Raw genomic sequence first — 26,964 nt, 5'->3', positions numbered from 1 at the left:
AATTATGTCAGTAGGCTATAATCAATTATGGTCTATTACTGCATCGATGCAGAATGGTCTATGCAACGATTAATTTCAACACCCCTAGCTTTTTCTCAATTCAATTCAAGTTTATTTGTATAACGCTTTTCACAATACAAATCGTTGCAAAGCAGCTTTACAGAAAATGTTAAGTTTCTACATTATATTTAGGAGTAGGTTATTAGTGGTGACTACGGCAGAAATGTACAGTAAGAATCATGCAGTTAGTTACAAATTACACATAATCAAACAGACGGTGATCACTTTTATAGCAAAATTTGGTAGTTTTGTATGTTGTTCCAGGGTTAGCATCCTCTGAGGTCTTCTGGGGGGTTGGCATCATCTCTTCTCAGGTGTTCGGTCATCTCAGATCTTCATAAGGCTTGGATCCAGACTGAAGCTTGTGAGATTCCTAGTTGCCTCGGGATGCAGAGAGAAGCAAATAGAGACGAAATTAGCGTAGCTGCTGTTCAACCCAAGCAAAGAATGATAATGTGCATTTGATCAGATATAACTGAAGTACAAGGTTATGAGATATATTTCATGCAAATGCTTTCTGTGACTGCAGGAGCTGCTGGACGCAGAGTTCATCCCGATACCGAACGAATCCCAGGACTCCATCGACCCGCTGACGAAGCCCTACACCGAGAGCGCCACGCTGCCATACGAGGAGCTGGACCAGCTCAAAGCCGCCGCCACCGCCGGAAAGAGCCTTATAGTAAGCAGATTGCATTCTGACCCTAACGGGGGCGGGGTTTCCTCGTGAGTGGGCGTGGTCTCCCTCATGACTCGTGTGTTGTGTTTGTTTTGCAGCCGGCTGCATGCGTGGATTACGAGCGGATGAACGGCGTGGAGACGGGACGCTCCGAGCAGAGCTGCTGCGGCGCGAGCATCGAGCTGGCAAACGTACGCTTCACACATCTGCACACTCTCATGTCTGACACACAGCTAAACACTACACTGCTTTAACACAGGTCTGAAACAAGGTTATTCTCATAAACGAAAACGATTGACATAGATGCAAACTCCTCACCTTTCAGTGACAACTCACTTTTTTGAGATCAAAATAGGTCACCTATGAGATTTGCTTAGATCCACTGAGAGAGGGGGGCTAAAATGTAAGTATTTAAGTTAAAATGAAGCTAAAATACATAAAAAACAATTGTAAAAAAATAAAATAAAATTTATTTAAAAAAAAAAAAAAAACTTTCATTACTTGTAATAAAATTAACTCTTTTTTTTAAATTAGAAACTGTTTTTTTATTTCATCTAATGCCATTTTTATTTAGATGTGCTAAAATAACTAAAAATGAAATGAAAATTAATAAAAGCTATGTAGACAAAGAAATAGTAATAACAAAAACAAACTTTAGAACTTTTGAAAGGAAAACAGAAAATATAAAAAATTTGATATAAAATATATAAAAATATAAAAGATAAAAATAAACAAAATATTAATACAAACTATAATAGTCAAGTCACCTTTATTTCTGTAGCACTTTCACATTTCTGTAGCAGCTTCACATGAATAAACAAGAATAACAGAATCGATGATGCTAACCTCATCAAATATAGGACGAGTTCAGTTTCATCTGTAAAGCAGCTCTACAGCAGACAATAGCGTCATTATTCAGATCAATTAAGCAGCTTTCAGCAAGTTTGTTCTCATCCGATAGTGTCAATGCATTAAATCATTCATATTACTGGATATTAGGTGTCTTTTCAAATTAAGTGTCTTTTATTGTTTTCATCTGTCATGTGTAGGGATATGCCGGTATCAAATTTATCATGTTGTGATTAATTGCTAATGCTTTTATCACGGTATACGGTATTACATTTTCATTCACATTTACTCTTAGACATTTAGCAGATGCTTTTATCCAAAGCGACTTACAAATGAGGACAATGGAAGCAATCAAAACCAACAAAAGAGCAATGATACGCAAGTGCTATAACAAGTCTCAGTTAGCTTAACACAGTTATTAAAGAAAACAAGTAGTTAGTAAATGAATCGAGTGCAAGTCTAAAAGGGGATTTTTTTTTTTTTAAAGAATAGTAATAGAGTAGAAAGTGCAAGAGTTAGAGGGTCAAATAAAGATGGAAGAGATGTGTTCTTTAGAGCCTGACCGATATGAGTTCTTTAGGGCCGATACTGATATGTCGGACGATATTCTTTGTGTATATTATAGTACAGTACCAGTCAAAAGTAGAGCTCAACCGATATATCGCTTTGCCGATATGAGCCTGTCGCAGATCTATCTTATCTGTGAATATGCCGCCGATATGAAACATTTTTTTTACAGAACATATAATGCAGATTAAAGGGATACTCCACCCCAAAATGAAAATTACCCCCATGTCGTTTCAAACCCGTAAAAGCTCCGTTCGTCTTCGGAACACAATTTAAGATATTTTAGATGCAAACCGGGAGGCTTGTGACTGTCCCATTGACTGCCAAGTAAATTACACTGTCAAGGTCCAGAAAAGTATGAAAAGCATCGTCAGAATACTCCATCTGCCATCAGTGGTTCAACCGTAACGTTATGAAGCGATGAGAATACCTTTTGTACAGAAATAAAACAAAAATAACAAGTGTATTCAACAGTTCGGCACTGTAGCACCATTTTGGAGAGTATCGCTGCACGCAAAATGCGTACGCTCTTCCGTGTCAGCCGCGACATAGGGATGCGCTGTTTGCGTTCAAATCAAAGCGTGAATACACGTAGAAAACGTATCCTTGTGTCATGGCTGAAACACAAGAGTGTACGCATTTTGCGTGCCGCAATACTCTCCAAAATTCTGACGAAGTTTTTCATACTTTTCTGGACCTTGACAGTGTAATTTACTATGCAGTCAATGGGACAGTCACAAGCCTCCCGGTTTCCATCTAAAATATCTGTAATTGTGTTTCAAAGATGAACAAAGCTTTTACGGGTTTGGAACGACATGGGGGTAAGTGATTAATGACAAAATTTTCATTTTGGAGTGGAGTAACCCTTTAAATGCTTCAAATAAATTATCCACCCACCAGCACCTATATTTGATTGTCTCCCCCGGGTCCTAACGCCCATTTGGTAAGGAGTTTTAATCTGTAGGGGGCGCTGTTGAATTAAATTAAAGTAAAAGTAAAATAGCCTACACAAGTAACATTTAGACTGTGTTTCTGATTGAGTTTTCTTTTATGCCAAAAATCATTAGGATATTAAGTAAAGATCATGTTCCATGAATCTTTAATCATTTTTGATTAGTAATTAGTAAAACATGCTAAAAAAAAAAAAAAATGCTAGCTTATTTATTCAGCTTTCAGATGATGTATAAATCTAAATTTCAAAAAATTGACCCTTATGACTGGTTTTGTGGTCCAGGGTCACATATATCGGTATCGGCCAAAATTATTTGAAAAATATCGGCATATCAGATATCGGCAAAATCCAATATCGTGCATCCCTAATTATTATTCATTATTATTATTTATTCATTTTAGGCGTTTACTTTTGGAAAAGCTGTGCTTCCTGCATAAACCTGCCCCTGTTGGTTTGGCAGTAGCTTGCTTGCCCTGCACTGTTACCTTGTTTATTTTTTTAATTCAAGTTATATATATTTTGTTCTACTTGTTTTTAAAGTTATTTATAATAACTGAGGTGAACTTTACTGTTAAGTGCACTGATGTCAGACTCATTTTGAATAATAACGTTTATTGTTAAATTGTTAAATACGCTGCCTCCATACCCTAAAAAGCAGAATAAGGGTACAGCTGGGTATAAAAATATCAAATAAATTCTTTGTTGAGGTCACAAATGTTTAGATTTCTTATTCAAGTCTATATATAGCCTTACTTCAGTCAACAAAGCTACAGTTTTTAAAATGTTTTCATTAAAAAGCTTGCATTTATAAATGTGAAATTTGGTTTAAAAATATAAGTGAATTAATTTGGGAAAAAAGTTATTTCCATAGAAGTACTCTTTTCCCATAAGAGAGAGGCAAAATGTAAATGTATTGTTTTTTTGACTTGTTTTTTTGTTGTTTTTTTTAACACAATATGAGAAAGTCAAGGAGTATGATAGTTTGCCTGACATACAGTATCTGAATGTAATGAAGCTGTGTTTTATTTTACAGCTCAGAGAAACCGTGAACCGACAGGAAGCCCAGATTCAGCTCTTACAGAAACAGGTGAGTTAAATCTGTCTGAGCACTATTGGACTGACATCTGCGCTGAAACATAGACAACAACCAGCTGTGAGACGTGCTCATGACTTTAACACATCTCATAGCATAACAGCAATAGTTTAGACAAAAATGAAAATCTGCTGAAAATGTGTTCACCCTCAGATCATCTGAGATCAGGATGAGTTTGTTTCTTCATCAGGTTTGTAGAAATGTGTCTCTGCATCAGTGTCTCAGCAATGGATGCTCTGCAGTGAATGGGTGCCGTCAGAATGAGAGTCCAAACAGCTGATAAAAACAGTGAAAAAGTGCATCTGCTGTTGTCTCTCGCATCAAAATCCAGCCACATATTTGTTTAGAGCTGTTTTGTCTTGTAAACGCTGCTTGATCTGCAGATTTCTCTCCTGATTCACACCAGAACACTTCTTCACTGGAGGAAGCGTTATTATGAACTCATATTTTAGACATTAAAAACGTCTTAACGCTGGATTAGTTTCAGCTTTTGTCTTCTCCAGATGTTAACTGATGGACTGGAGTGGTGTGGATTATTGTGATGTTTTTATCAGCTGTTTGGACTCTCATTCTGACGGCACCCATTCACTGCAGAGCATCCATTGCTGAGACACTGATGCAGAGACACATTTCTACAAACCTGATGAAGAAACACACTCTGATCTGGAATAAAGCTATTTTTCACATTTGGCTGAACTATCGCTCAAAGGGTTAAGATAACTAAGTGTTGTGTTGGTAATGAACAACTGAAGGAGGGATCTGGAAGCGGTTTAATATTCCACTAATCTGAATGTGTTTTCTCAAGCTAACTAGACATGATTGGTTTTTCTGTAAATGCTTGTCAGTTCAACGATCAGCTGAAGGAGAACGAGAGACTGTGGAGAGCCATTCAGAGCCTCAGAGCAGATGCTGGACTTCAGGACGTCAGTCAGAACCACCGCTCTGCCCTTCAGGAGTGAGAGATGTTCTTACTGCTTACAGTGAGTGTGTTCAGTGCTAAACCCAGACGGATCGAGGGGGTTTCGCCAAAATCAGTAGTGCCTTGTTTTCATAACCAAAGACTGTACGAGTTCTTTCATGCTGCTAATGTCAAGCCAAAGCGCTCCGGATCTTTTAGTGCTGTGTGTACGGACATAAACAGTGAGTGTTTTATCTGGGAACAACGTTAAATAATGTCAGCTTAATCATGAGACAATCCCTCCAGAATGAATGTAAGAAAAGTGTCATAAACAGTTCACTTCAGTCCTCATGGGTTTAACGCTTTCATATTTAACATTCAGCACTATATTGTTTTACATGTTTTCAGATGCTCTTTTATAATGAGATTAAGCTGAAAGTGCCTCTATATTAGTTTGTCTTCAGTGTATCAGTGTTAATGTCATTTGTACAGTGTTTTTACGTGTTATTCTCAAAGGTTTTATCTTTCTTATGCAAGCAGGTCTAATGCAACTGATGTGTTTCAATCAGAGATTCTTATAAACACTTTAAAGCTATGAATGTGAAGCCAAAACACGGTTTGCTTGCGTCACGGGACGCTGCAGTTCTCTGCTCTTCATGCGCATGATCGGTTTCTTCTGTACGACGTCCACGTGTTGAGTGAAAGTTTTGCAGTAATTTCACATTTATATCGGAGTAAGTTTGTTGTGCATACACATCATGTGTCAAGACTACTGAATATCTTGTATTTTCATTTCTTTAGCATTCTTGTCTCTATATTGCCAAATATTGGAGAACGACACCAAGTTTATGCAAATCTGTGGAGCGAAGGTAAAACGCGGTGCTTATACAAAGTTGTGACTGAAAGCGGGTCTCTGAGACTCGTTTCTGTCCCTTGGTCAGAGAAGACTGCAGAAACTGCATTCTGCCGCTGTATTGCATTGACATTTGCATGTTTTTAACCCCTTAACGGTCACAGTTTTGAACATAAAGCGCACTATCCAAACTTTCGTTTTTATAATTCATGAACGAAAACATTTTGTAAGATGATTTTGATGTACCATTTCCATGGTAATGCAATGTCTGATTTTAAAATGGGTTTTAAAATCATGAATTTTGAGATTTTAAGTTTTCAAATGATATATAATTTCTTATGATTTCTAATACGTGATAGAGAAAAAGGCAACTAAGAAGACTGTCTGTGACAAAGGTCAGAAATCCTCTTATGATGTAGATTTTTCAGATGCACTCTTGTCATAAATTAATCTATTACTTTTCCTACATAGATATTTTACCACTTTTTTTGTTACAAAATGATTTAGGAGTCTTAGACCTTTCCAACGATATATAGTTTGTCATGATTAGATTAGGATTTAATTAGGACGGGTGACAGTTAAGAGGTGCAAGCAAGTGCAACCAAAGATGTTTTTGTTGTTTGTGTGTTTTATTTAGTTTGTTTTTATATTTTCATTTGTTTTTCTCCAATTACTGTACTCTGAAACTGTGTCATATAAATGAGGTGTTTTATGCTTCATACACCCGTATCAGACACTGATGCAGATTTTTAATTAAAAAAGGTGAGGCAAAATGTCACACTGATGTTGGGGTAATTTTTGATGTTATTTTATTTATAATTCTTTATTTGCAATGTTGGCCAAATTGTGTGTGTGTGTGTTAATTCTTCTATTTAGTATTTTCTAAAAAGCCACTAAAGTCAGTCTCACCGGGATTGAAATATGAATTTATTTCGTTTGCAGTGGCTTTTCTCAAAAACTGTGATGCATTCGTGTGTGTTCTGTGAAAACCTACCAATAGTTATTTAATTGTCGAGTATGCTCTGCCTACAATTAGCCATAAATATTTTAATGCATTCATTTTCTGTAACATTCCAGTAAGAACTTTTTTTTTTTTTCTTTTCTTTTACGATCTTTAATTGAACATGTCTTTGTAAAGCACTAATCTGATCATTGTGCGCATGCGCATCACACCAGGGATATGGGAGAGTCAACCACGTCTTCAGCGCCGGAGAATCTGAATCATTTTAGCCAATCGGTTCGTTCGGACGGTTCGTTTCAATGAACTGATTCACAACCGAGTCATCACTCAAACGCCTTCCGAAGTTTCCGCGTGGAATTTTACTTTCATTTCTGTCATAAAATTGTTGTTTACATTGTTTGTTCATTATTAGTTTATATAGCTGCGCCAAATGTTGTTAGCAAATTATTATTATTAACAACATTATAAACTTAAAAACAATCCCAAAAAGTTTCCGTGTGAAATTATACTTTCTTTTTGACATAAAATTGTTGTTTAACACTTTTGTAAATTATTAGAAGTTAAATAGCTTCATTCATAGCTTCATATAAATGCTTCATTCATTCATAGCTGCGTCAAATATTGTATTAAACATTATTATTAATAGCTTGACATCAATAAAATAATTAACAATCGATTAAAATAATTTTTTTTCTTTTACGATCTTTAATTGAACATGTCTTTGTAAAGCACTAATCTGATCATTGTGCGCATGCGCATCACACCAGGGATATGGGAGAGTCAACCACGTCTTCAGCGCCGGAGAATCTGAATCATTTTAGCCAATCGGTTCGTTCGGACGGTTCGTTTCAATGAACTGATTCACAACCGAGTCATCACTCAAACGCCTTCCGAAGTTTCCGCGTGGAATTTTACTTTCATTTCTGTCATAAAATTGTTGTTTACATTGTTTGTTCATTATTAGTTTATATAGCTGCGCCAAATGTTGTTAGCAAATTATTATTATTAACAACATTATAAACTTAAAAACAATCCCAAAAAGTTTCCGTGTGAAATTATACTTTCTTTTTGACATAAAATTGTTGTTTAACACTTTTTGTAAATTATTAGAAGTTAAATAGCTTCATTCATAGCTTCATATAAATGCTTCATTCATTCATAGCTGCGTCAGATATTGTATTAAACATTATTATTAATAGCTTGACATCAATAAAATAATTAACAATCGATTAAAATAATGTTATTTCTTAACTCTATAACTTTCAAGTATAATAATATTGTTCCAATCTCAGTTGCACAAAGGCATAGAGTCCGGTGTTCTACAAACGCTTCGCGAGTCGGTTCGACCGGATCTTTTAAAGGATTCTGTTCATAAGAACGAGTCGTTCATGAATCGGGCATCACAATCAGCGTCGTGTAACGGGATCTGTGATCCGGCAGGGCGATGGCTCGGACCCTACACCGAAACAAAATCAAGCTGGACACGGAAAGCCACTGCACTGCACTGTACCGTGTTTAAGTACGTTACCGACGGCGAGCGCGCGGGGGGGGGACGGCGGTCTGGTGACGTCAGAGGAGCGGCTGTCCTCTCATTGTCTGTAATGCAGCTCGTTTTCATCACATATACCTGCATTTAAACGCGTCCACGTGACTTTTGTGTTCTCCGTGGTCGTGTGTTACATTTAAATCTGTAATCTAAGATCAAATGCTGTTTGTTTCTCATCTAACAGGCTGGTTTGTGTATAAATCAGATGGGAGTCAGTCTGCTGTTACTGTAAGCTGTGATCAGAAGACACGTGACTTTATAACTGGATTCCTGCGCTCATAAACAACTAAAGTTTTGTATTGTATTTGCATTGCATACTGTCAGACCTAGTATGCTGGTTGATATATGTTGACAGAGTTGTGGCTGGGGGTCAGATTGTGTCCAGACACCCCAGCCATCCCGCCGGGGCCCGTAGCTCTGCTGGACCCAGAGGTCAGAAGGGGCCCAGAGGTTTCTAGGGGCCCACAGCAGTTTCTTAATCGTGCTTTTAAGAAGGTCCCAGAATTGCTAGCTTCGGCCGGATTGTGGGCCGTCCATGCCGGTGTCCTGCTGCGGGACCGTCCATCACGGCTCCTCGCCGAGGAGGATCATCCACAAGAAGCCGGGAATCAGGACTTGTCTGAGTCAGCCGTGCTCTTCTGTCGGGCTGAGAATGCTGCGGACTGCTTTCAGTCTGGAGGGAGTCGAGGAGCGAGACGAGGAGCAGGAGGACGAAGGAGAAGATCTGCGGGATGGAGGGATCCCGTTCATTATTAATAGGGGGGGTCTGCCCATAAACGAGGAGACCTGGGAGCAGATGTGGCGGCACGTCGCCCGCATCCACCCGGATGGAGAAGCGGTGTCCAGGAGGATACGGGGAACCAGAGACCTCCCCAAGGTAGAGCTCTCACTGTGAGAAATGAGCCAAAACAGCCAGTGGATGTTCTTCTGGTGGGCCTTTCCCAGGTTAAAAAAACACTACACTTCCATAATGTACTGATTTTGTACTTAGTATACTAAAAATGATTTTAGTGTATATTCACGGTGTCCCAAATTAGCACACTTGAGATGTTCTTAAGTACTAAAGAATCATTTTTAGCATACTAACTACAAAATTAGTGCCGAAAATAGAGCACTTTAAGTACGTTATGGAAGTGTTTTTTTTTTTGTTTGTTTTTTAACCTGGGTAGTAATGAAGAAAATGCATCTTGGGAAAAGTTACTTTTAAAGTAATGCATTACAATATTGCGTTACTCCCTAAAAAAAGTAACTAATAACATTACTTAGTTACTTTTTATGGAAAGTAATGTGTTACGTTACTTTTAAGTAACTTTTTAAATATGGGCAGGGCTTGCTTGTTTGTTTTTAATATAAAAAGTTCGTCTTTTAGAAATGTAAAAGCCCTTTCACAACAAAAGTGAAGTGAATGCGGCTCAGACTGAAGGAGATGTAGATTCACGTCTGTACAGTAGAGGACGCCGCTCAAACTAATCACATGAAGAATATGACGCAGGAGAAGAAAGATCAACACTATTCAGCAATAACAAACAAGTTTGCATTTGACTGTTTTTGTTGATTTTGAGGAACTCTGAATGTGTTTTTGTGCAGGTGAGATGAGTAAACATGTTGATATTTAGTCTAGAGCTACAGTAAGATCATGTTCACACACAACGCTCTGCACTTACTCCTGATTTCTCTCAACATGGCAACACCAGAGCCGTCAGTCAAAACATGGGAAACTGGCATTACTTATTTGAAAAAGTAACTCAGATATTTCCTTCTAAATGAAAAAGTCATGTTACTTTACTAGTTATTTAAAAAAAAAAAAAAAAAAGTAATCCGATTACGTAACTCGTGTTACTTGCAATGCATTGCCCCCAACACTGGTCACTGCATTCGACTTTAAGATGCTTTTCTCATGGCCATTTAAATACATTAAGACCATTAAAAAATGTGGAAAAAGTTGTTGAAATATTTCAGACAAAGGATACGATCAGGTTTTGCTTAAGAAGCTCCAGTGCTGCTGTCATTGAAGCAAAAGAGAGACAAAACAAATACTAAGACATTCATGATTCTACTTGAAATCCTGCGATGATTGAAACAAACGGAAACATTTTCACTAGCGGTCTCAGACTCTGTTTATTATGATGTGTTTTCGTATGCAGTCCTGTAAGTTCATATCACCCTGCTTCCATCCACAAAAACCCAACTGGGTTTTTCTTTTGGCTTTTGGATTATTGCAGAATCAAAAGTTCAACAAAAGTTTGTTCATCACAATCTTCATGAATAAGCACAACCTTTATTAATTTTGAAGCCTAAATGCAAGTAAATGTCCAAGACTAATGTTATATTCCAGACTAATGTCCTGACCACTTCTATTTAGACACTTGTTAGCCACCTCAAGGGGGTTTTACTGATGTTTTAGAATAAAACATGAAAATATCTTGAGCTTATGTTCACCACAGACCTTATATTAGGCATTTAACCCAAAACCCATTCAAAAAACTAATCGACTTAAGGACGATGCTAAAATTAGAACTCATCTCCGGGTTTTGGCCTATAAAGATACATCAACCATGCAGCACTATTAGTGGTATCAGTAATATCCCAGCGGTTTGTAGACTGCTTTCCATCGGTCTTCCTGGCTTTATTTCTTTAATTCGTCCCTTGTGGACTGATCAGATCAGATGCATCTAATCGATATGCTGTGAGTTCAGCTGAACCCAGATCCAGACCGCGCTGTCACCGTTACTGCTCGGCTGATATATAAACACTCTTAAAATAAAAGTTCCTTTATTGGCATTTTTGGATCCATGAAACACCTTTAACATCCATGGAATCTTTCCATTGCACAAAAGGTTCTTTAGATTTTTACATGTTATTCACACTAAGAAAAAAGTGGTTCTTTTAAGAACAGTACACTGAAAGGTCCTTTGGGGAACTAAAAATAGTTCTTCTATGGCATCACTGTGAAAAACAGCTTTTGAAACCTATATTTTCGATTACTATCCTTTTACACTGAATCAAGGACTGATCAGCTAGGACTATATATCATGGTTTGTCATTAATTAAAATGAGCGTGATGTCATTGTCCAGCTGTTAACTCTTTTTTTAACCCTGTAGATTCCAGTACCAAGTGTGCCTACATTCCAGCCCAACAGCAGTATTCCCCAGCGCCTGGAAGCCATACAGAGATACATCAGGGACTTGCAGTATCCTTTCACACTCGTCTTTCAGGAGGGGCATCAATGTGCTGAAGTTGCTCCTCGTGACAGTTTACAGTCACTTTATGTCCTGCAATCAGCCGTTTTCATATTGTTACTGTATGAACTTCATAACACGTCTGTAAATAGTTCATTACTGCAGTATTACATTGATCCAGACTCTATCATGCATGCTGGTCAGGAATCAGTCAGCATGAGCTGACGCTGTAGATACATTTATTTAAAGAAATATTCACCCAAAAAAATCATGCACTAAAAAGTGGATAGTGGTTTATGCTACCAAACTCTAAAAAGAACATAAATTAAAAAATCATTGAGCTAAAAACATGAAATATAACTTATATTTCAAGTTTTTGGAAGTCATGATTTTGGAATTAAACTGCTGGTTTTGTCTGGCCAGAGAATAACGACTCGCTATTTCCTTGTTTAATACAGTAATACAGCTTTGACACAATCTGCATTGTAAAAAGCGCTATGGTGACTTGATAGTTTTGTGTGATTAACAGACTGAAATTTAATCCTGTAAACGTGACATTTTAATAGAATAGTTTGATCATTCCTCCACTGAGGAACAGTGAAAGTAAAGCTTCTAGAAACAAACGCTCACCAAAAGATACTGATGATCAGATTTGAGACGCACTGATTGATAAAAATCAGTCAAGATTTGGCAGCAGAAAGACATGGTTTTAGTGAACAGAGACTTTGGGTTTGGCGATTGTTGTCCATTACATTTTATCAGTGATTTCAGCTCACGTTGTAGACTTGTGGCCTAAATTCCATCCGAGTTTGGCGGGGTTTTTTTACGTTGATGGCTGAAATGAGTTGGACGTTTTGTAACACTGTAAAAGTTGCTGTATATATATTATTCAGAATAATGCTCATGATATATTTCACTCATAATAGGTTACTGTCTGTAAACTGTCCAGAGACAATGCGTTATATAAAGTCAAGCAATACATCAGTGTTCTGTGCTTAACATTGTCTGTCAGATACAATCACACTGGAACACAGTTTTTTGAGATCAAGAAGAGCAGACCGCTCACAGCGTAAGTGTCACGGATACTCACAAAAAGATCCAGTTTGCAGTTTTATTTTCCAAAAAGAATCAATCCACATGAGCAAAAACAGGAAACAAGGATAGCAACTCAGGAACAATGCAATACTGACGCAACTATAGACAAAATGAACAAGGTATATATAGGGTGAGGCTAATGAGTCAATGATAAACAGCTGGCAGTAATGAACCAATAATGAGTGCAAAGGGTGATGGGAAACGCAGTCCAGAACATACAAACAATGACTCAAAGAGTGTGTCCTCTGGTGGCTAAGCTGGGCACTCCAACAACTGACTGTGACATTACCCTCCTAAAGAGTGGCTTCCGGACACTCCATTAAAAAAATAAAATAAAAAAAAGTCAAGAAAGTTCAGGTGGGAGGTGGATCGGGGGAGGAATGGTGGGTCAGGTCCGTGTAATGGATGAGGGATTAGAGATGGTGGCAGAGCAGAGTTCCAGGGCGGGGCCGGCAGAGCAGGAAGCAAAGGGGAGGCCGATAACCACCTCAATGGGACTAACACGAACAATAGACCACCAAACGACACCATGACTGCAAACAAAAGCACAGAGTTTAATAGCAGCCTCAACGGCTGCAACAGTACAGACAGATAACTCGGGTATGGTCTCCTTGACCAAAACAGGGCAGGCAGACAGTTCAACAGTCTCTTTAGCCATAACAGGGCAGACAGAGTTCAGGAGTGGGCGTCAAGGCCCAGAGAGGAGCTGAAGCGGACACCGCCACCTCGGGAGGAACTGGAGCGGGCTCAGGAGTGGACTCCTGGACTAGAACGAGCTCTGGAGTGGCATCGTAGACTTGAGTGGGCTCTGGAGGCTCCCGGTTTGGAGTGGGTTCATGAGTGGACTCGGAGAACCCACAGACTGGAGTGGATTCTGGAGCAGGCTCTGGAGTGGACTCTGCTTTTGGCCTCTGGGCTGTTCTGCGTGCATGGGAGCATTCAAAGACGGCCTTCTTGATTATAGCAGCAGCAGTGAAATTAGATTGTAGTCTCAGAGGTTGCCACAGAGCAGAGGTCGGGTCCTCCAGGACCATCGGACTTGAGACCACCAGAGCGGACTTAGCTGCCCTCCTCTTTCTCGGCTGTCGCCTGCAGGTCAGAGATAGGGAAGCTTCACTATCTGGAGATATTATGGAGGATTCGGGCATCTTCAGGAGCACTGCAGTGAGCTCAGATCGACATGACGTCACTGAACTGCAGTAACGGAGATAGTTAATGAAACTCCAAAAGCCAGTTTTAAGCCCCTCCATCTCAAAAGGAGGCAAGGGATTGTCTAGGCCAGTGGTTCTCAATTCCAGTCCTGGGGGCCCCCTGCTCTGCACATTTTGCATGTCTCCCTTATTTAACACACCTGATTGAGATCATCAGCTGGTTAGTTTAGTTCATGGATCTCTCTCCTAACGAGCTGATGATCTCAATCAGGTGTGTCAAGTAAGGGAGACATGCAAAATGTGCAGAGCAGGGGGCCCCCAGGACTGGAAGTGAGAACCATTGGTCTAGGCACTCATTAAAAATTTTGCTGAGCTCAGAATTACAGAGTTCCAATCCTACCGCCAATGTCCAAAAAGTCTGTGCCAGTCCACCCACTTGCATCCCTTATTGCCGAAGATCCGCCAACATCCTAAGCCGAGCTTTCCATTCCTTCGAAGCAGGAGGAAGAATTCGAATGCCCATGGTCCACAAGTCAAAAGCTCAGTCTAGCTGCTGTATCTGTAAACGGTGTCAGTATTCTGTCACGGATCACACAAAAAGATCCATTTGCAGTTTTATTTTCAGAGTCCAAAAAACATAATCCACATGCGCAAAACAAAGATAGGAACTAAAGACAAAATGAACAAGGTATATATAGGGTGAGGGTAATGAGTCAATGATAAACAGCTGGCAGAAATGAACCAATGAGTGCAAAGGGTGATGGGAAACGCAGTCCAGAACACACAAACAATGACTCAAAGAGAGTGTCCTCTGGTGGCTAAGCTGGGCACTCCAACAACTGACTGTGACCATAAGACCCGTCCACACATCTGTCTCCTTTCTTAAAGCTTTATCCTTCAATTAAAGCAAAGTCATGCTGCTAGCTTACTATTTTCAATACTTTTGATTATTATTAATAGACCTTATTGGGAGAATATTGTTTTCAGAATACTTTTCATTCATTTTAATTTTCATCTTGTAAAAATATTTCAGGCTCACTTGCATAGACTCTTATTGCATTATTACCTACAATGTGTTTTTCAGATTGATGGACATTGCCAAGGAAATGACAAGAGAATCTCTACCAATTAAATGTCTGGAAGCCGTTATCCTCGGAATGTATCCTTCACTTGAACTGGACTGAAAATATGAACTATTTTATTTTATTTTTTTATACCTTTGAGCATATGAAAAAGAGTAATAGTTGCACTCAGATGTGACATTCTAAAACAATCTGGACTGAAAGTGCTGCTTAAACTGTTCAGATCAGACTGAAATTATCAAAAGATATTTTGGATTTGGTAGAAGCTTTTGCTGCAGCATTTTGAACCAGTTGATCTCATTTATTACTGCAGGACATCCAGCAAGTAATGCATTGCAATTATCTAGTCTTTGCGGCTTTTTTTTTTAATTTTTTTTATTTGGACAATAATGTTTGTGTTTTACATGTTTATATATTTTATCATACAAAATACACTCCACTAACTTATATACAGAGCATGTAGTAAATATAGAGCTGTCATAAGCTTAACAATGGAAACAAATTGGTTGTTTCCCATTAAAATTTTTCATAAAATGAAAACAACAGAGGACCTAGTACAGAGCCTTGTGGCACTCCATACTTAATTTGTGTTAGTTTTGACAGTTCATCTTTCACAAAAAGTGGTAGCAGTCAGACAAACATCTTAATGCTTGTTCACAAATGTTAATATAATACTCTGTGTCCAAGAGAATGGCATGATCTTTGGTGTCAAAGGCAGCGATGGAATGGTACTAGAAGTGAGATGCAACCCCAATCAGGTGATAAAATCAACTTGTAACTCTGACAGGTTCAGTCTTTGCGCTATGGCTAAATTCTGATTTAAACAACATTTCTGGCATAAATGGAGGATTTGGGATGGGTCTATAATTAACTTATGTTACTGGATGATCAAAATAAGTTCAGAATCCAGTTTAGTCTTTCAGTAATCTTCTAAACATTTTAGTGACAGAAAGAAGAATGTAGGCGACAAGAGGATTTCTTGGGTGTCCTGGAGATGTCCAGAATTAAGGGCTTAGGCAGATTTGTAAAGATTATTGCCTGCTGGGTCCAGAAAAGTGCTCTGTCAGACAGTCTTGAATGGTACTGGCAGAATAAAGACTAAACTAGATAAAACAGAATGAAAGAAAACATTCTGAGATGATAATTAGATTGTTCTTAAATATGAAAACAATGTAGCTTAAAATGTTGATTAATTTGGAATTAGACATTGATGGCAGGCTTTTTTATTCGTAAAGCTTTTTTTTTTTTTAATTAAACACATGGATAAATCTTTCACATTGACATCTATAGCATGCATTTAGAAAGTAGATTTTCATTTCATGCTGACTTTAACACTTCCCTTGTACTTGCTGATAATGTACACAGCTGTCTATTGAATATATTACCATTGACTCCCTTAACACAGCTGACGCTTCAGTTACCTCACCAACAGCATGCCGAACGTTGAGCGGTTTCCTCTCAGCTTTAAAACGCAGTTCTCAGGGAGTCATTTTCGTCACATTGTGCTGGGCGTCCACAGCGGCGGTCGCTTTGGTGCTCTGGGCATCAGCCGCCGCGAGGACCTGATGTACAAACCGCTGGAGTACAAAACACTCACGGACCTCCTTCAAGAGTTCCAGGTGGCCTATCGGAGATACTGGCACACACTGTGCAAGGTCAAGATCGGTCATTACGTGTCACACGACCTACACAGCGTGGAGCAGATTGAATGGAAGCATTCGGTGCTGGACGTGGACAAGCTGTCCAAAGAAGAGCTGAGGAAAGAGTTGGAGAGACACACTCGGGATATGAGGTTGAAGGTATGGATGATACGTCTATTCAGACGTATAAATCATAATACTGCTGACAGTATCAAATTGTGTGTTCTTTGCTGCTCATAAAAATCACTGATAGCACCTTTGTTTCTAAGGAATAGCTCACAGAAAATTTGCCTGACACATTTAATACACAGAGCCGTAGATCACTGACAAGCTACGCAATATCGCGTTCATTATCGCAGATGAATCACCTTCGATAATGAATGCGATATTGTGTAGCTTGTCAGTGAACTACGGCTCTGTGTATTAAATGCCGCTCCATCTGAAAGCAGGTGATGGAGATTTACCACTAATCACGGAACCGGGTTTATTGACGAGATGCGTATGACAATTGCATGCGATATATAGCCCACTCCTAATTTGAATCTTAAGCAGAAAGCTCACTGGCTACCGATACAGGAGAGAACCAATCAGCTGTACCATGTGATAATGTCGTCATTAGGTCAGATTGAGTTAGACCTATCAGACTGTGCCATCTAGAGTTTCATGCCAGAACTCTGTATTTGTGGAAATCTGGCACGAGTGAGAGGGTGCGTCCGAAATCGCATACTTCCCTACTATATAAATGCTTCATTCCTTCCTATATAGTATGCGAAAAACAGTATGCGAGGAGAGTAGTATGTCCGAATTCATAGTATTCGAAAAATAGTAGGCGAGAAGTACCCGGATGACCTACTACTTCCTTCCAAATTCTGTAGTAGGCATACGATGGACACTTTACTATCCCATGAGGCCGCGGGAGAGGCGGCGTCATATTCGAAAAATGGCGGAAAGCCGTGACGCGGCTGTCTTCAAGTGTAAAGTACCTCAGGGAAAAGCATTGTTGATGTTCATTGTGGTTAACTTGTACTTATTTAACATCATCCAAGTAAACGGCTGACTTGTTGAGGGTTTAACAAACAGATGAAACGATTGTGTGAATTAGGTGTAAAAAGATCTCTAATCATTACCGATCAGATGGAGTTACGTTAACCTCAATGTAGTACATCAGCTTGTTACGCTGCTTTCTTTAAATAGACGGTTCGTTAAGCGATAAGAATTTAAATCATTAACGATGTTCGCGCAGTGAAGTGGGCTCTTTAAATTTTCGGGCTGTTGTGAAGATGCATGACACGTGACAACATCAACATGGCGGATGTAGTACGTCCGAATTCCATTCATACTACCCTCATTCATACTATATAGAAGGTACTTTTTTAACGGTCGAGTAGTATGTTCGAATTCAAATGCAGTACCTACACAAGTAGTATGCGATTTCGGACGCAGCCAGAGTTTCCTGCGTAATTGATAAATCAAACAGGTTTTCAAACTGCCACAGTATTTAAAATAACACCTAGAATTAGTGTCATGTAGTTTAAAGCTTTTAGATAAGACTTGTCATCCAGCATTTAAAATACATTTTGGGTAAATGCAAAATGGACCTAATACAGAGCCTTGTGGCATTCCATACTCAGTTTGTGTTAGATTAGACTGTTCCTCTTGTAAACAAAGTGGCAGGCGATGATACAAACATTTTAATGCTTGTCCACAAATGCAAATGTAATTATCTAATCTGTCCAAGAGAATGGCATGGGCATGGGCGTTGGTGTCAAGGGCAGCGCTAAAATCAATTAGTACTAGACGAGAGATGAAAATAAAACACTTATCTGCCTGGTAGCATGAACATTTTACGCTAATGGTTAATTTGGTGCTAATCTACCTCCTTCCAAACACAACCAGGACATCCCACTGCCATTTTGTTAGTACCCACATTTTCATGTGCTTTTCTGGATACTGGTATCCTCTTCGATCAATTTTGTTTGCATATTTGTTTCATAAAAGCCTCTTTGAAAAAATGCCACCATTACATTGACATAACGTTTACATTTATTCATTTGGGAGATGCTTTTGTCCAAAGTGATTTGCATTGCATTTAAAAAAACTTTAGATTTTAGAAAAATCATTGCGTCTCAAATCTGATCATCAGGGTCTTTTGAGGAACATTTGTTTCCAGAAGATTTACTTTCACTGGATCTTCCCAAGCCTCCAAAACATCTCACATCTTCTAAGGAGCATTATATTATCTCTCAATCAGCATTGGATTGCATTGTATTATGTTTGGATCATTTCAGTCACATCTTTCTAAGTCATATTATTGGAGATATAGTGTGACCACTGATATTTAGATCATTTTATGTCAGTATCTACTCTACTGTTATAAAGATCTCATTGATTTACATTACAAAATTTCATGAAATCAAAATTTCATCTTAATTTACTAAATTGCATATTTATGCTCAATTTGATTCTATAAATAAAACTAAGCTGTTTTTTCCTCCATATTCTCATTATGTCAGACTAAATGACCCATAAAAGCCTGATGGATCAAATGTGATACTCAAAAACAAACAAACAATGAATAAACATGGATTTTTTATATATATACAGATTTTGTCTAAAGGTTCAATAAACTGTCACATTTCAAATAATTAGATTATTTCATATATCTTATGTTAATAATCACACCACATGCATTGTGTTTAGTGGTTGATTAAGCTCTGTTTTTCAGATTGGTAAAGCTGCTCCTCCATCACCGTCTAAAGACAGGAAGAAGGATATGGGATCTCCTCTGAGGAACCCAGGCAGCCCGATGCGCAAGAACAGCCAAATCAACAGACGGTACTTACAGTACAGATCATTCACAACACTGATACAGTTACAACACAACATCTGACCAACAGGTGGTGCTGTTTTCACAGGTCGTCAGTGGAGAAGCGGTCCGGGCCGGCGGGGCCCGCGGCTGATGTGAACGGATACCAGATCAGGGTCTGAGAGATTCACAAGACAAAGACTGAAACACAGCCGTGAGAGGATGAAGATGTGTGTTCACTTGAAGTAGTATCGTGCTACACAGAGAATGGGTTCACTTATAAGGGTAGACATGAACACCTCCTCTAATCATTCATTTAGTAGAATAGCCACATTATGAACAATGCATCATATTTATATTCATTTCAATACTATGCCTCAGCTGTTCATTGTGCTGTGGGCAACTTTTCATCTTTAATCTGTAAATACAGTGCAAGTTAACCTTTAACTCTACTAGACACTGATGTAGAGGATAGCCTGTAGTCCATTTATTGGTGCCTTTGATCAGTTTTTGGACTGCAATAATGATTTTCTGGCTCAGTATTTTTGCCTTGTTTTCCAGTATAGTCATTTCTAAATCATTCAAGATACTTTTCCTTTAGAGGCAAAACGACTTGATTGAGTCTTGGAAAAAAAAAAAAAAAGTATTTGCTCAAAACAAGAAAAAAAAAAAAGTGTCACTGGGGTCAAATGTTTATTTTTCTTGTTTTGAGCCTCTAGTAAATGTATCTTGATTGAAGAATGTTTAGATCATTTGAATGGAAAAATTTTCATGCTCTAATTTAATCTAGCTTTCCCTTTGAATGCAGTTTATTTTTCTGAGCGTGCTGGCAAATATTTGTTCTTGTCTTAAACTCGCTTCATTTTGATGCATTTTTCAGAAAACAAGACGCATCTTGATATATGAATGTTTAGATATTTGCACTGGAAAACAAGACAAAAATACAGAAGAAAATCTTTTTTTTTTTTTTTGCAGTGTTGTTATAACATCTATAATAATACGAGCAGTTCATCCTCCCCAGCACGCTTTTTGCACTTAGCGACACTTACAGTATTGAACTTTTCTTCAGTCATCAGGTTTCACAAGCGATTCCCATCTGAACTACAACACAGCAAATATTTGGCTTTGAAAGAGCAAAAGCACTTGTGTTTGACTCTCACTGGTGAATCTGGCTGGTGTTTCTGATGGCTTCAGTACTGATCATGATATTAATGGACATGTATGTAAATGATGTTGCAGATCAGAATATACAGGGTTCAGTAGTTATGAATGCAGCCCCTGTTGGTTTTTAGTTTTTAACTCTTGAAAGATTGGATGCTCAATTACACGCATCCAAGTTTTTAAAGTCAACATGAAATTGACTTTAATTCATGTTCCTGCTATTAACAAAAAAGAATTAATCAGTGCATAACATGCTACAGAAATAAATGTTTTGTCTTCATTATCTTTCATGAAAAGATAACTTGCTTCACCTCTGAAGTCACTTTCTTGATTAACCAACTATCACACACCGATTCATTTTCCTGTTGAATACCTCATAATGTGTTGTGAGCATCATTTCATGTTGACTTTAGGAGTAGCGTGATGTAGACGTGCTGTTTGAGTAACAGTCTGTTTCATTAGCAGATGTTCTCCTACAGTAGACACATAACAGTAAAATGCACAAACACACACACACTTACACACTAAAGCCAAACGTGCTTGTTGTGAGACACTATGAAGTGCACTAGTGTGATTCCGATGTGTGCAGAAGACACTAATGCTGGTGCTGTTAAATGTTCTTCATTAGAACTGCATCCTGCCACATGATTAACCAACTGTGTGTGATTAACAGATGTTGATTTTTCACTTTGACGTCACAGCACTGAATGTCATTTAAACAAATCACTGGTTCTTTTGTGACACTTGAAACTGAAATGTACAATAAATTGCCTATAATTTGTTTTTGTCAAACGAGCGATATGTTGTTTCTGTTGTGTGACATCTTACTCATGATACTAAAGATTTAAGCGCTAAGAGCATACAAAATATAAGTATATATTATATAAATCACAAAAATAGTAAACGACAAATAGTTAGAATAGCAAAACAATGTAAAAGTGAGATTAAAGTTTTATAAAAGTAAAAATTATAATGCCTTTCTTTTCTAATATATGCACCAATGTTACATTTTTAAATGTAATGAATACATGCAATTAGAAAATAATATTACCACTTTACAATAAGGTTCCATTAGTTAATGCTTTAACATTAAATACTTAAATATATGGCTCATTGTTATTAATCTTTGTTAACGTTTGTAAATAAATATACAGCTGTTCATTCGTACAGTTCAGGTTTATTAAATAATATTAAGAGATGCAACTTTTGATTTGAAGATTAAGAAATGCTTCAGATGCGTTTTTAGTTCATGTTAAGCAATGTAGTTACCTAATGTTAACAAATAGAATCTTATTGTAAAGTTTTACCAGTTATTAACTTACTGAATTTGATTATAAATATATTTTGCCCCCATATCTTGAATTTTGGGGGCATTTTAATTCATTTTGGTGGTGTTTTTGCTCCTGCCGAGCTTTACTTGCAGTGAGGATGAACATGGTTTTAGCTGTGAAGTACTTTGACCTTTTGCAAACCTAGTTTCACTGAGATTAATGAGAAAGTTGAAAACAATAGAATGACCACACCACATATGATGTGGATGTACAAACCCCTCATCCGTTTTCAAGAGAACACATTCAGATTCTTGAATTCAATGAAAGACTGTCATTAGAGCTCCATAACTGTGTGTATCTGACCTTCAATAACAGCATCGTGTGGCTGTGGAGACGCTGGCTGTAATCTTCATTTTCTTCTTCTTGTGCGTTCAATCAGCAAAAAACGGCAGCAATGCATAGTTATTTATTTAGCTCCGTTCAAAATATAAATTCAAAACCGAAAGAAAAAAACTGAAAACTAATAAATGCATGCAACTGCGTTCTGATTACATTATCTTGAACATGTCAACCATGAACGGTATTTCCTCGTATCAAACGTCACAATGGAGAATATTTCACGTGCAAACACTCGTTCTGGTACTGAACAGAAAACAAAATATTCACCTGACAAAATGTATATATTTTTTTTTTTCTTTCACAATCCAATTGTAAGGCAATGAAAATGATAAAGACGAGCAATCCTTACATCTGTTAGGGTCAGACAGGAGGAAGCTGAAGCTTGACGATCAGACTGAGATGATCCGAGGGAAACGCTTCGTTAGGAAGTCCTCGCAGAGACCAGAGATCAGCCTCCGACAGCAGAGACAAGCGACCCAGCAGCTTCAATCCGCCAGCGCTCTCTGTCAACACAACACAGCAGGACATTGCTCAAACACAACCGCTTACTCAACCTTCAGACTACATATTTATTTGCTGAGTATCAAATTTGCTCCATCAGGCTTTGATGGCTCATATAGTGTGATACAGTGAGAACATGGAGGAAAAACAGCTCAACTGAGCAAAATGTGCAATTTGGTGCAGATTCTGATATTTAAAATGATGAAATTCTGCTGCTTGTAATGTAAATCAATGAGATCTTTATAACAGCGCAGCAGATACTGACATAAAATGATGTAAATATCAGCGGCCGCTCTATATCTCCAATAATGTGTCTTAGTCAGATGAGATGTAAATGATCCAAACATATAATGCAATGCTGGTTGAGAGATGAAGAAATAAACGCTCCTCAGATGATGTGTGATGAAGATTATTTCTCCACTGTGTCACACATTCAATAGTTGTTGTTTTTTTGCTTTCATGTCGATTTTAATTCAAGTTGAAGTAATTTTGTGTTTTGCTGTTTGTTAATGTCTACGTTGCTTTTATTAATTTGCATTTGTGACCCTGGAGCACAAAACCAGTCTTAAGTCGCTGGGGTATATCTGTAGCAATAGCAAACAATACACTGTATGGGTCAAAATTATAGATTTTTCTTTTATGGCAAAAATAATTAGGATATAAAGTGAAGATCATGTTCCATTAAGATACTTAGTAAATTTCCTACCATAAATATATAAAAACTTCATTTTTGATTAGTAATATGCATTGCTAAGAACTTCATTTGGACAACTTTAAAGGTGATTTTCTCAGTATTTAAGTTTTGCTCCCTCAGATTCCAGATTTTCAAATAGTTGCATCTCAGCCAAATATTGTCCGATCCTAACAAACCATACATCAATGGAAAGATTATTTATCCAGCTTTCGGGTGATGTATATATATCTCAATTTTGAAAAACTGACACTTATGACTGGTTTTGTGGTCCAGGGTCACATTTCAGTTTTAGTTATTTAGTACAAGTTAAACTAATGGAAACTAAGAAATGTTGCCTTGTTAACTAGCTGGAATAAAATGCGTCTTTTTTTAATGATTTTATTTCAAGTACCAAAATAGTTTTTATAATTTAAGTTTTAGTTCACTAAAACAGACAGACAGACCAAAATCAGCATTTGAAGGTGCGCTGCAGATATTTGCTGATGATCTGATGTGAGCTGATCAAGCAAACACTGGCAGCTCAGAGCTTCACCTTCAGCTGAAGCAGAGCCGGTGGAGTAGAAGATGTAGTCGACCATCGCTCCTCCCTCTGAGTTCAGAGAGCTGACCACAGTCCGCATGTCGGGCTGGACCGGACTGTAAGCTGACCTCAGGCTCAGCGCGTGATTCAACGTGTGTCCAAACCTGCCAAACACCAGATTTCACACCAGCCTCTTCAGTTTCTCCACACACAGACATTACACACAATAAGGAGTTCTGAGCCGTGAAGCAAACCAACCAGCCACCAGATAATTACAAATAAAAAAACACTTGAAAATTTCTTATGATTATAGTGACCAAAAGTATTATCACAGTATTGTTAAAATGTGCTGGAAATGTTTAAAAAGTACTGACACACAAATCATTTCACCAAGTTTTATATTTAAAATCAACAAACAACAAATAAAACGACTTCATTTGCATAAACACAAACAATATCTACTCATTTGTATAATTCCCTTAGCGCTCTTTTAAAACCCACCCAGCTTTTCCTCCATGTTTTCACACAAAACGAAGCTACTCTGTGTGCTCTGCTGTTACTGAAAACTACTTACTATAGACTTTGATTAGATGTAAAAAATAAATAAATAATAATCTATATATTTTATAATTTATTAGAAATATGTACATAATCAACTGATGGATGAGGATTATGGTTAATGTAGTTCTTCAACGGACAAGACTCTTCTGTACCTGAACACCAGCTAACTCACCTTGAACTAAACATTTCCACGTCGTCTGGGTCTGTAAAAAGCAGAGTATATTTCAGGACGCACACATGATTGCAAACACCTCAGACACATACAGAAGTCTGTGAGAAGTTATGGGTCGCGCCAGCTGTTTGCAATATTAAAGGGATAGTTCTCCCAAAAGTGAAAATTCTGTCATTAATTACTCACCCTCATGTCATTCCAAACCTTTGTTCATCTTCAGAACACAAATAAAGATATTTTCTATGAAATCGAGCTTCATAAATTCTTGTAGCATCATAAAATTACGATTGAACCACTGACATCACATGGACTATTCTACCGATGTCCTTACTACGTTTCTGGGTCTGGGAACATTGCAGTATATGCATGCAGTGTCAGAGAGCTCTCCGATTACACCAAAAATATCTTAATGTGTGTTCCGGAGATGAACAGAGGTCTTACGGGTTTGGAACGACATGAGGGCGAGTGATTAATGACAGAATTTTCATTTTGGGTGAACTATCCCTTTAAGATCTTAGAAAAGTAAAATCCACACTAAAGGCTTAGTAACCACTAATTGATTTGTAACTCATATATGACGTTTACCTTCAATGATCTAATGTCAGCCTTCAAATACAAGAGCTTTGAAATAGAGCCCTGCACGGGCCTCAGATTTAGGCCCTAGCCGAGCCCTGGCCCGAGACGCTCAGGCCCTCGCCCGGCCCGTGTCCGACAGCTCATCAGAATTACCAGTCCGACCCGAGCCTGTCTTTTTTCCCCCTTCTCCCAAAACAGCTTATACTACCGTTTCAGCTATTAAAATAGTTCAGCGGCCAGCGGCATACAGTGAGCTGATCATAGTCTATGTTTGATCAATTTAGCCTTCTCAAATCATCACGACTTGCCTAAAATAAAATCTATAGATATAAAACATTTCAAGCATATAACAAATGTTTAAACGTTAAATCTAGATAAATGTGCTCTGTAGTTTGTGCGGAGAGCGGAAGCTAAAGCGCGCTTTGCAGGACGTGGAGGCACCAGTGCAATCACTTGCATTTTTGTCAATGGATACGATGTCATTTTTGCTCATAAAAGGTAAGAGTAATACATCATTCGGAACTGTATAGGGTCTACTTTTATTTGTGTGCACTCACAATATCAACAAAACGTTGATAGGCCCGAGGCCCGGCCCACGTCTGAACTATGATGTGAAAATTGGCCCGAAGCCCGGCCCTAGAGGCGTAAAAAAGTCAGGTCTGAAATGCAGGGCTCTACTTTGAAACAGTCAATCTCAGTTTATCCTGTTCAGGTTGATAAGTGAGGCCAAGTTTATTTTTATATAACCAACTTATGTTATGACCAGTCTTAAAAAAAAAAAATATATATATATATATATATATATATATATTAGGGCCTGTATTCACAAAACATGTTAAGGCAAAAAGTAGCTCATAACTCACTGATTTAGGAGAAAATCTTAAAGGGGTGGTTTACTGGTTTTTTTCTAGGCTTGATTGTGTTTATGGGGTGCAGTCTAACGTGTTCATGCTTTGTTTTTTTAAAAATGCATTATTTTTCACATAATTTACCTTCATTCCACACCGCTCTGTCCCTTCTCTGATAAACTCCTCGATTATTTCCTGGTTTTATGAAGCCCCTCCCTCAGAAATACGTGATGGGCTCTGATTGGTTAGCTGGCTTAGTGTGTTGTGATTGGCTAAACCGCCTCTAGTGCGCGTCTGAATGTCCCGCCCCTCGCTCAGCGGCATGTGCTCCAGTTGTATTGTAAACAATGGCGTCGTCAATATTGCTCATCAATTTGAGCCCGATTGAGACGCAGAGGATATTAATGAAGAGGATCACGCAGAACCTGTGCAAGCACGGCTCTTAATGGTATGTTTGTTTGTTTGTTGTCTCATACTTTTAGATACGCTGTTATTTGTAAATGCTACTGCTTATGTTAGCTTTTAATATACAGTTTTATCCTGATTAAAGCTTTAATACAGTACGGCAACCGCACACGGTACGTCCATGTATAACGCTTCTCATAGCTGTGTGAAAATAAGTGTATTCACTGAGCAGATGATCTGAATGAGAGAGAGAGAGAGAGATGTCTTAAATTTTTCTTATGTACATATTTACTTACTTATTTTACAGATCTATTCTTGTTCTATGTATTATATAATTGTTTGTTCCTTATTCATGTAATGGACAATGCTTTGGCAATACTGTGCAAGTCATGCCAATAAAGCTCATTTGAATTTGAGATGCAGAGCAGAGCGACGCGAGGAACAGTA

The 26,964-nt window shown here is 38.1% G+C and overlaps 3 protein-coding genes across 7 annotated transcripts in view; 2 read left to right on the top strand and 1 right to left on the bottom strand.

Annotated features, from left to right (window-relative positions):
• Positions 1-7,348, top strand: part of LOC131523307 (serine/threonine-protein kinase Nek9) — a 28,589-nt gene extending 21,241 nt beyond the window's left edge. The window contains exons 20-23 of the mRNA XM_058749608.1: positions 590-739; positions 835-927; positions 4,138-4,191; positions 5,043-7,348. Coding sequence (XP_058605591.1) covers positions 590-739; positions 835-927; positions 4,138-4,191; positions 5,043-5,156 — 411 coding nt within the window. The 3' untranslated portion in view covers positions 5,157-7,348. The remainder of the gene's footprint in view (positions 1-589; positions 740-834; positions 928-4,137; positions 4,192-5,042) is intronic.
• An 854-nt stretch (positions 7,349-8,202) lies between these two features.
• Positions 8,203-21,362, top strand: vash1 (vasohibin 1). The gene is made up of 8 exons (XM_058749616.1): positions 8,203-8,507; positions 8,640-9,332; positions 11,558-11,646; positions 12,648-12,704; positions 14,966-15,040; positions 16,381-16,762; positions 19,329-19,438; positions 19,519-21,362. The coding sequence occupies exons 2-8, from the start codon at positions 8,991-8,993 to the stop codon at positions 19,589-19,591; spliced, it is 1,128 nt and encodes a 375-aa protein (XP_058605599.1). The 5' UTR covers positions 8,203-8,507; positions 8,640-8,990; the 3' UTR covers positions 19,592-21,362.
• Positions 21,363-21,509: 147 nt separating this feature from the next.
• angel1 (angel homolog 1 (Drosophila)) overlaps positions 21,510-26,964 on the bottom strand; it is a 30,869-nt gene continuing 25,414 nt past the window's right edge. The window contains exons 8-11 of one of the 5 annotated variants that reach the window (XM_058749609.1): positions 24,689-24,719; positions 23,968-24,119; positions 22,590-22,743; positions 21,510-22,263 (exon numbers count right to left, since the gene is read on the bottom strand). In XM_058749609.1, the coding sequence (XP_058605592.1) occupies positions 22,601-22,743; positions 23,968-24,119; positions 24,689-24,719 (326 nt within the window). In that variant the 3' untranslated portion in view covers positions 21,510-22,263; positions 22,590-22,600. Of the gene's footprint in view, positions 22,264-22,285; positions 22,744-23,967; positions 24,120-24,688; positions 24,720-26,964 lie in introns of those variants that run through there. The other 4 variants (XR_009266749.1, XM_058749610.1, XM_058749611.1 and 1 more) reach the window with 4 other exon arrangements.

The sequence above is a fragment of the Onychostoma macrolepis genome, chromosome 17 (assembly GCF_012432095.1).
Source record: "Onychostoma macrolepis isolate SWU-2019 chromosome 17, ASM1243209v1, whole genome shotgun sequence".
In the NCBI taxonomy this organism is placed as follows: domain Eukaryota; kingdom Metazoa; phylum Chordata; class Actinopteri; order Cypriniformes; family Cyprinidae; genus Onychostoma; species Onychostoma macrolepis.
The sequence above is the reverse complement of the archived record's forward strand: the minus strand, read 5'-3'. Positions and strand labels throughout refer to the sequence as shown.

Bases quoted from the DNA above. Each gene is read 5' to 3' on its own strand.
- vash1 (XM_058749616.1), top strand. From the start codon at position 8,991: ATGCCGGTGTCCTGCTGCGGGACCGTCCATCACGGCTCCTCGCCGAGG. The intron at 12,705-14,965 runs GTAAGTGTCACG...TGTGTTTTTCAG, and splicing joins AAGAGCAGACCGCTCACAGC to ATTGATGGACATTGCCAAGG. The intron at 19,439-19,518 runs GTACTTACAGTA...CTGTTTTCACAG, and splicing joins AACAGCCAAATCAACAGACG to GTCGTCAGTGGAGAAGCGGT.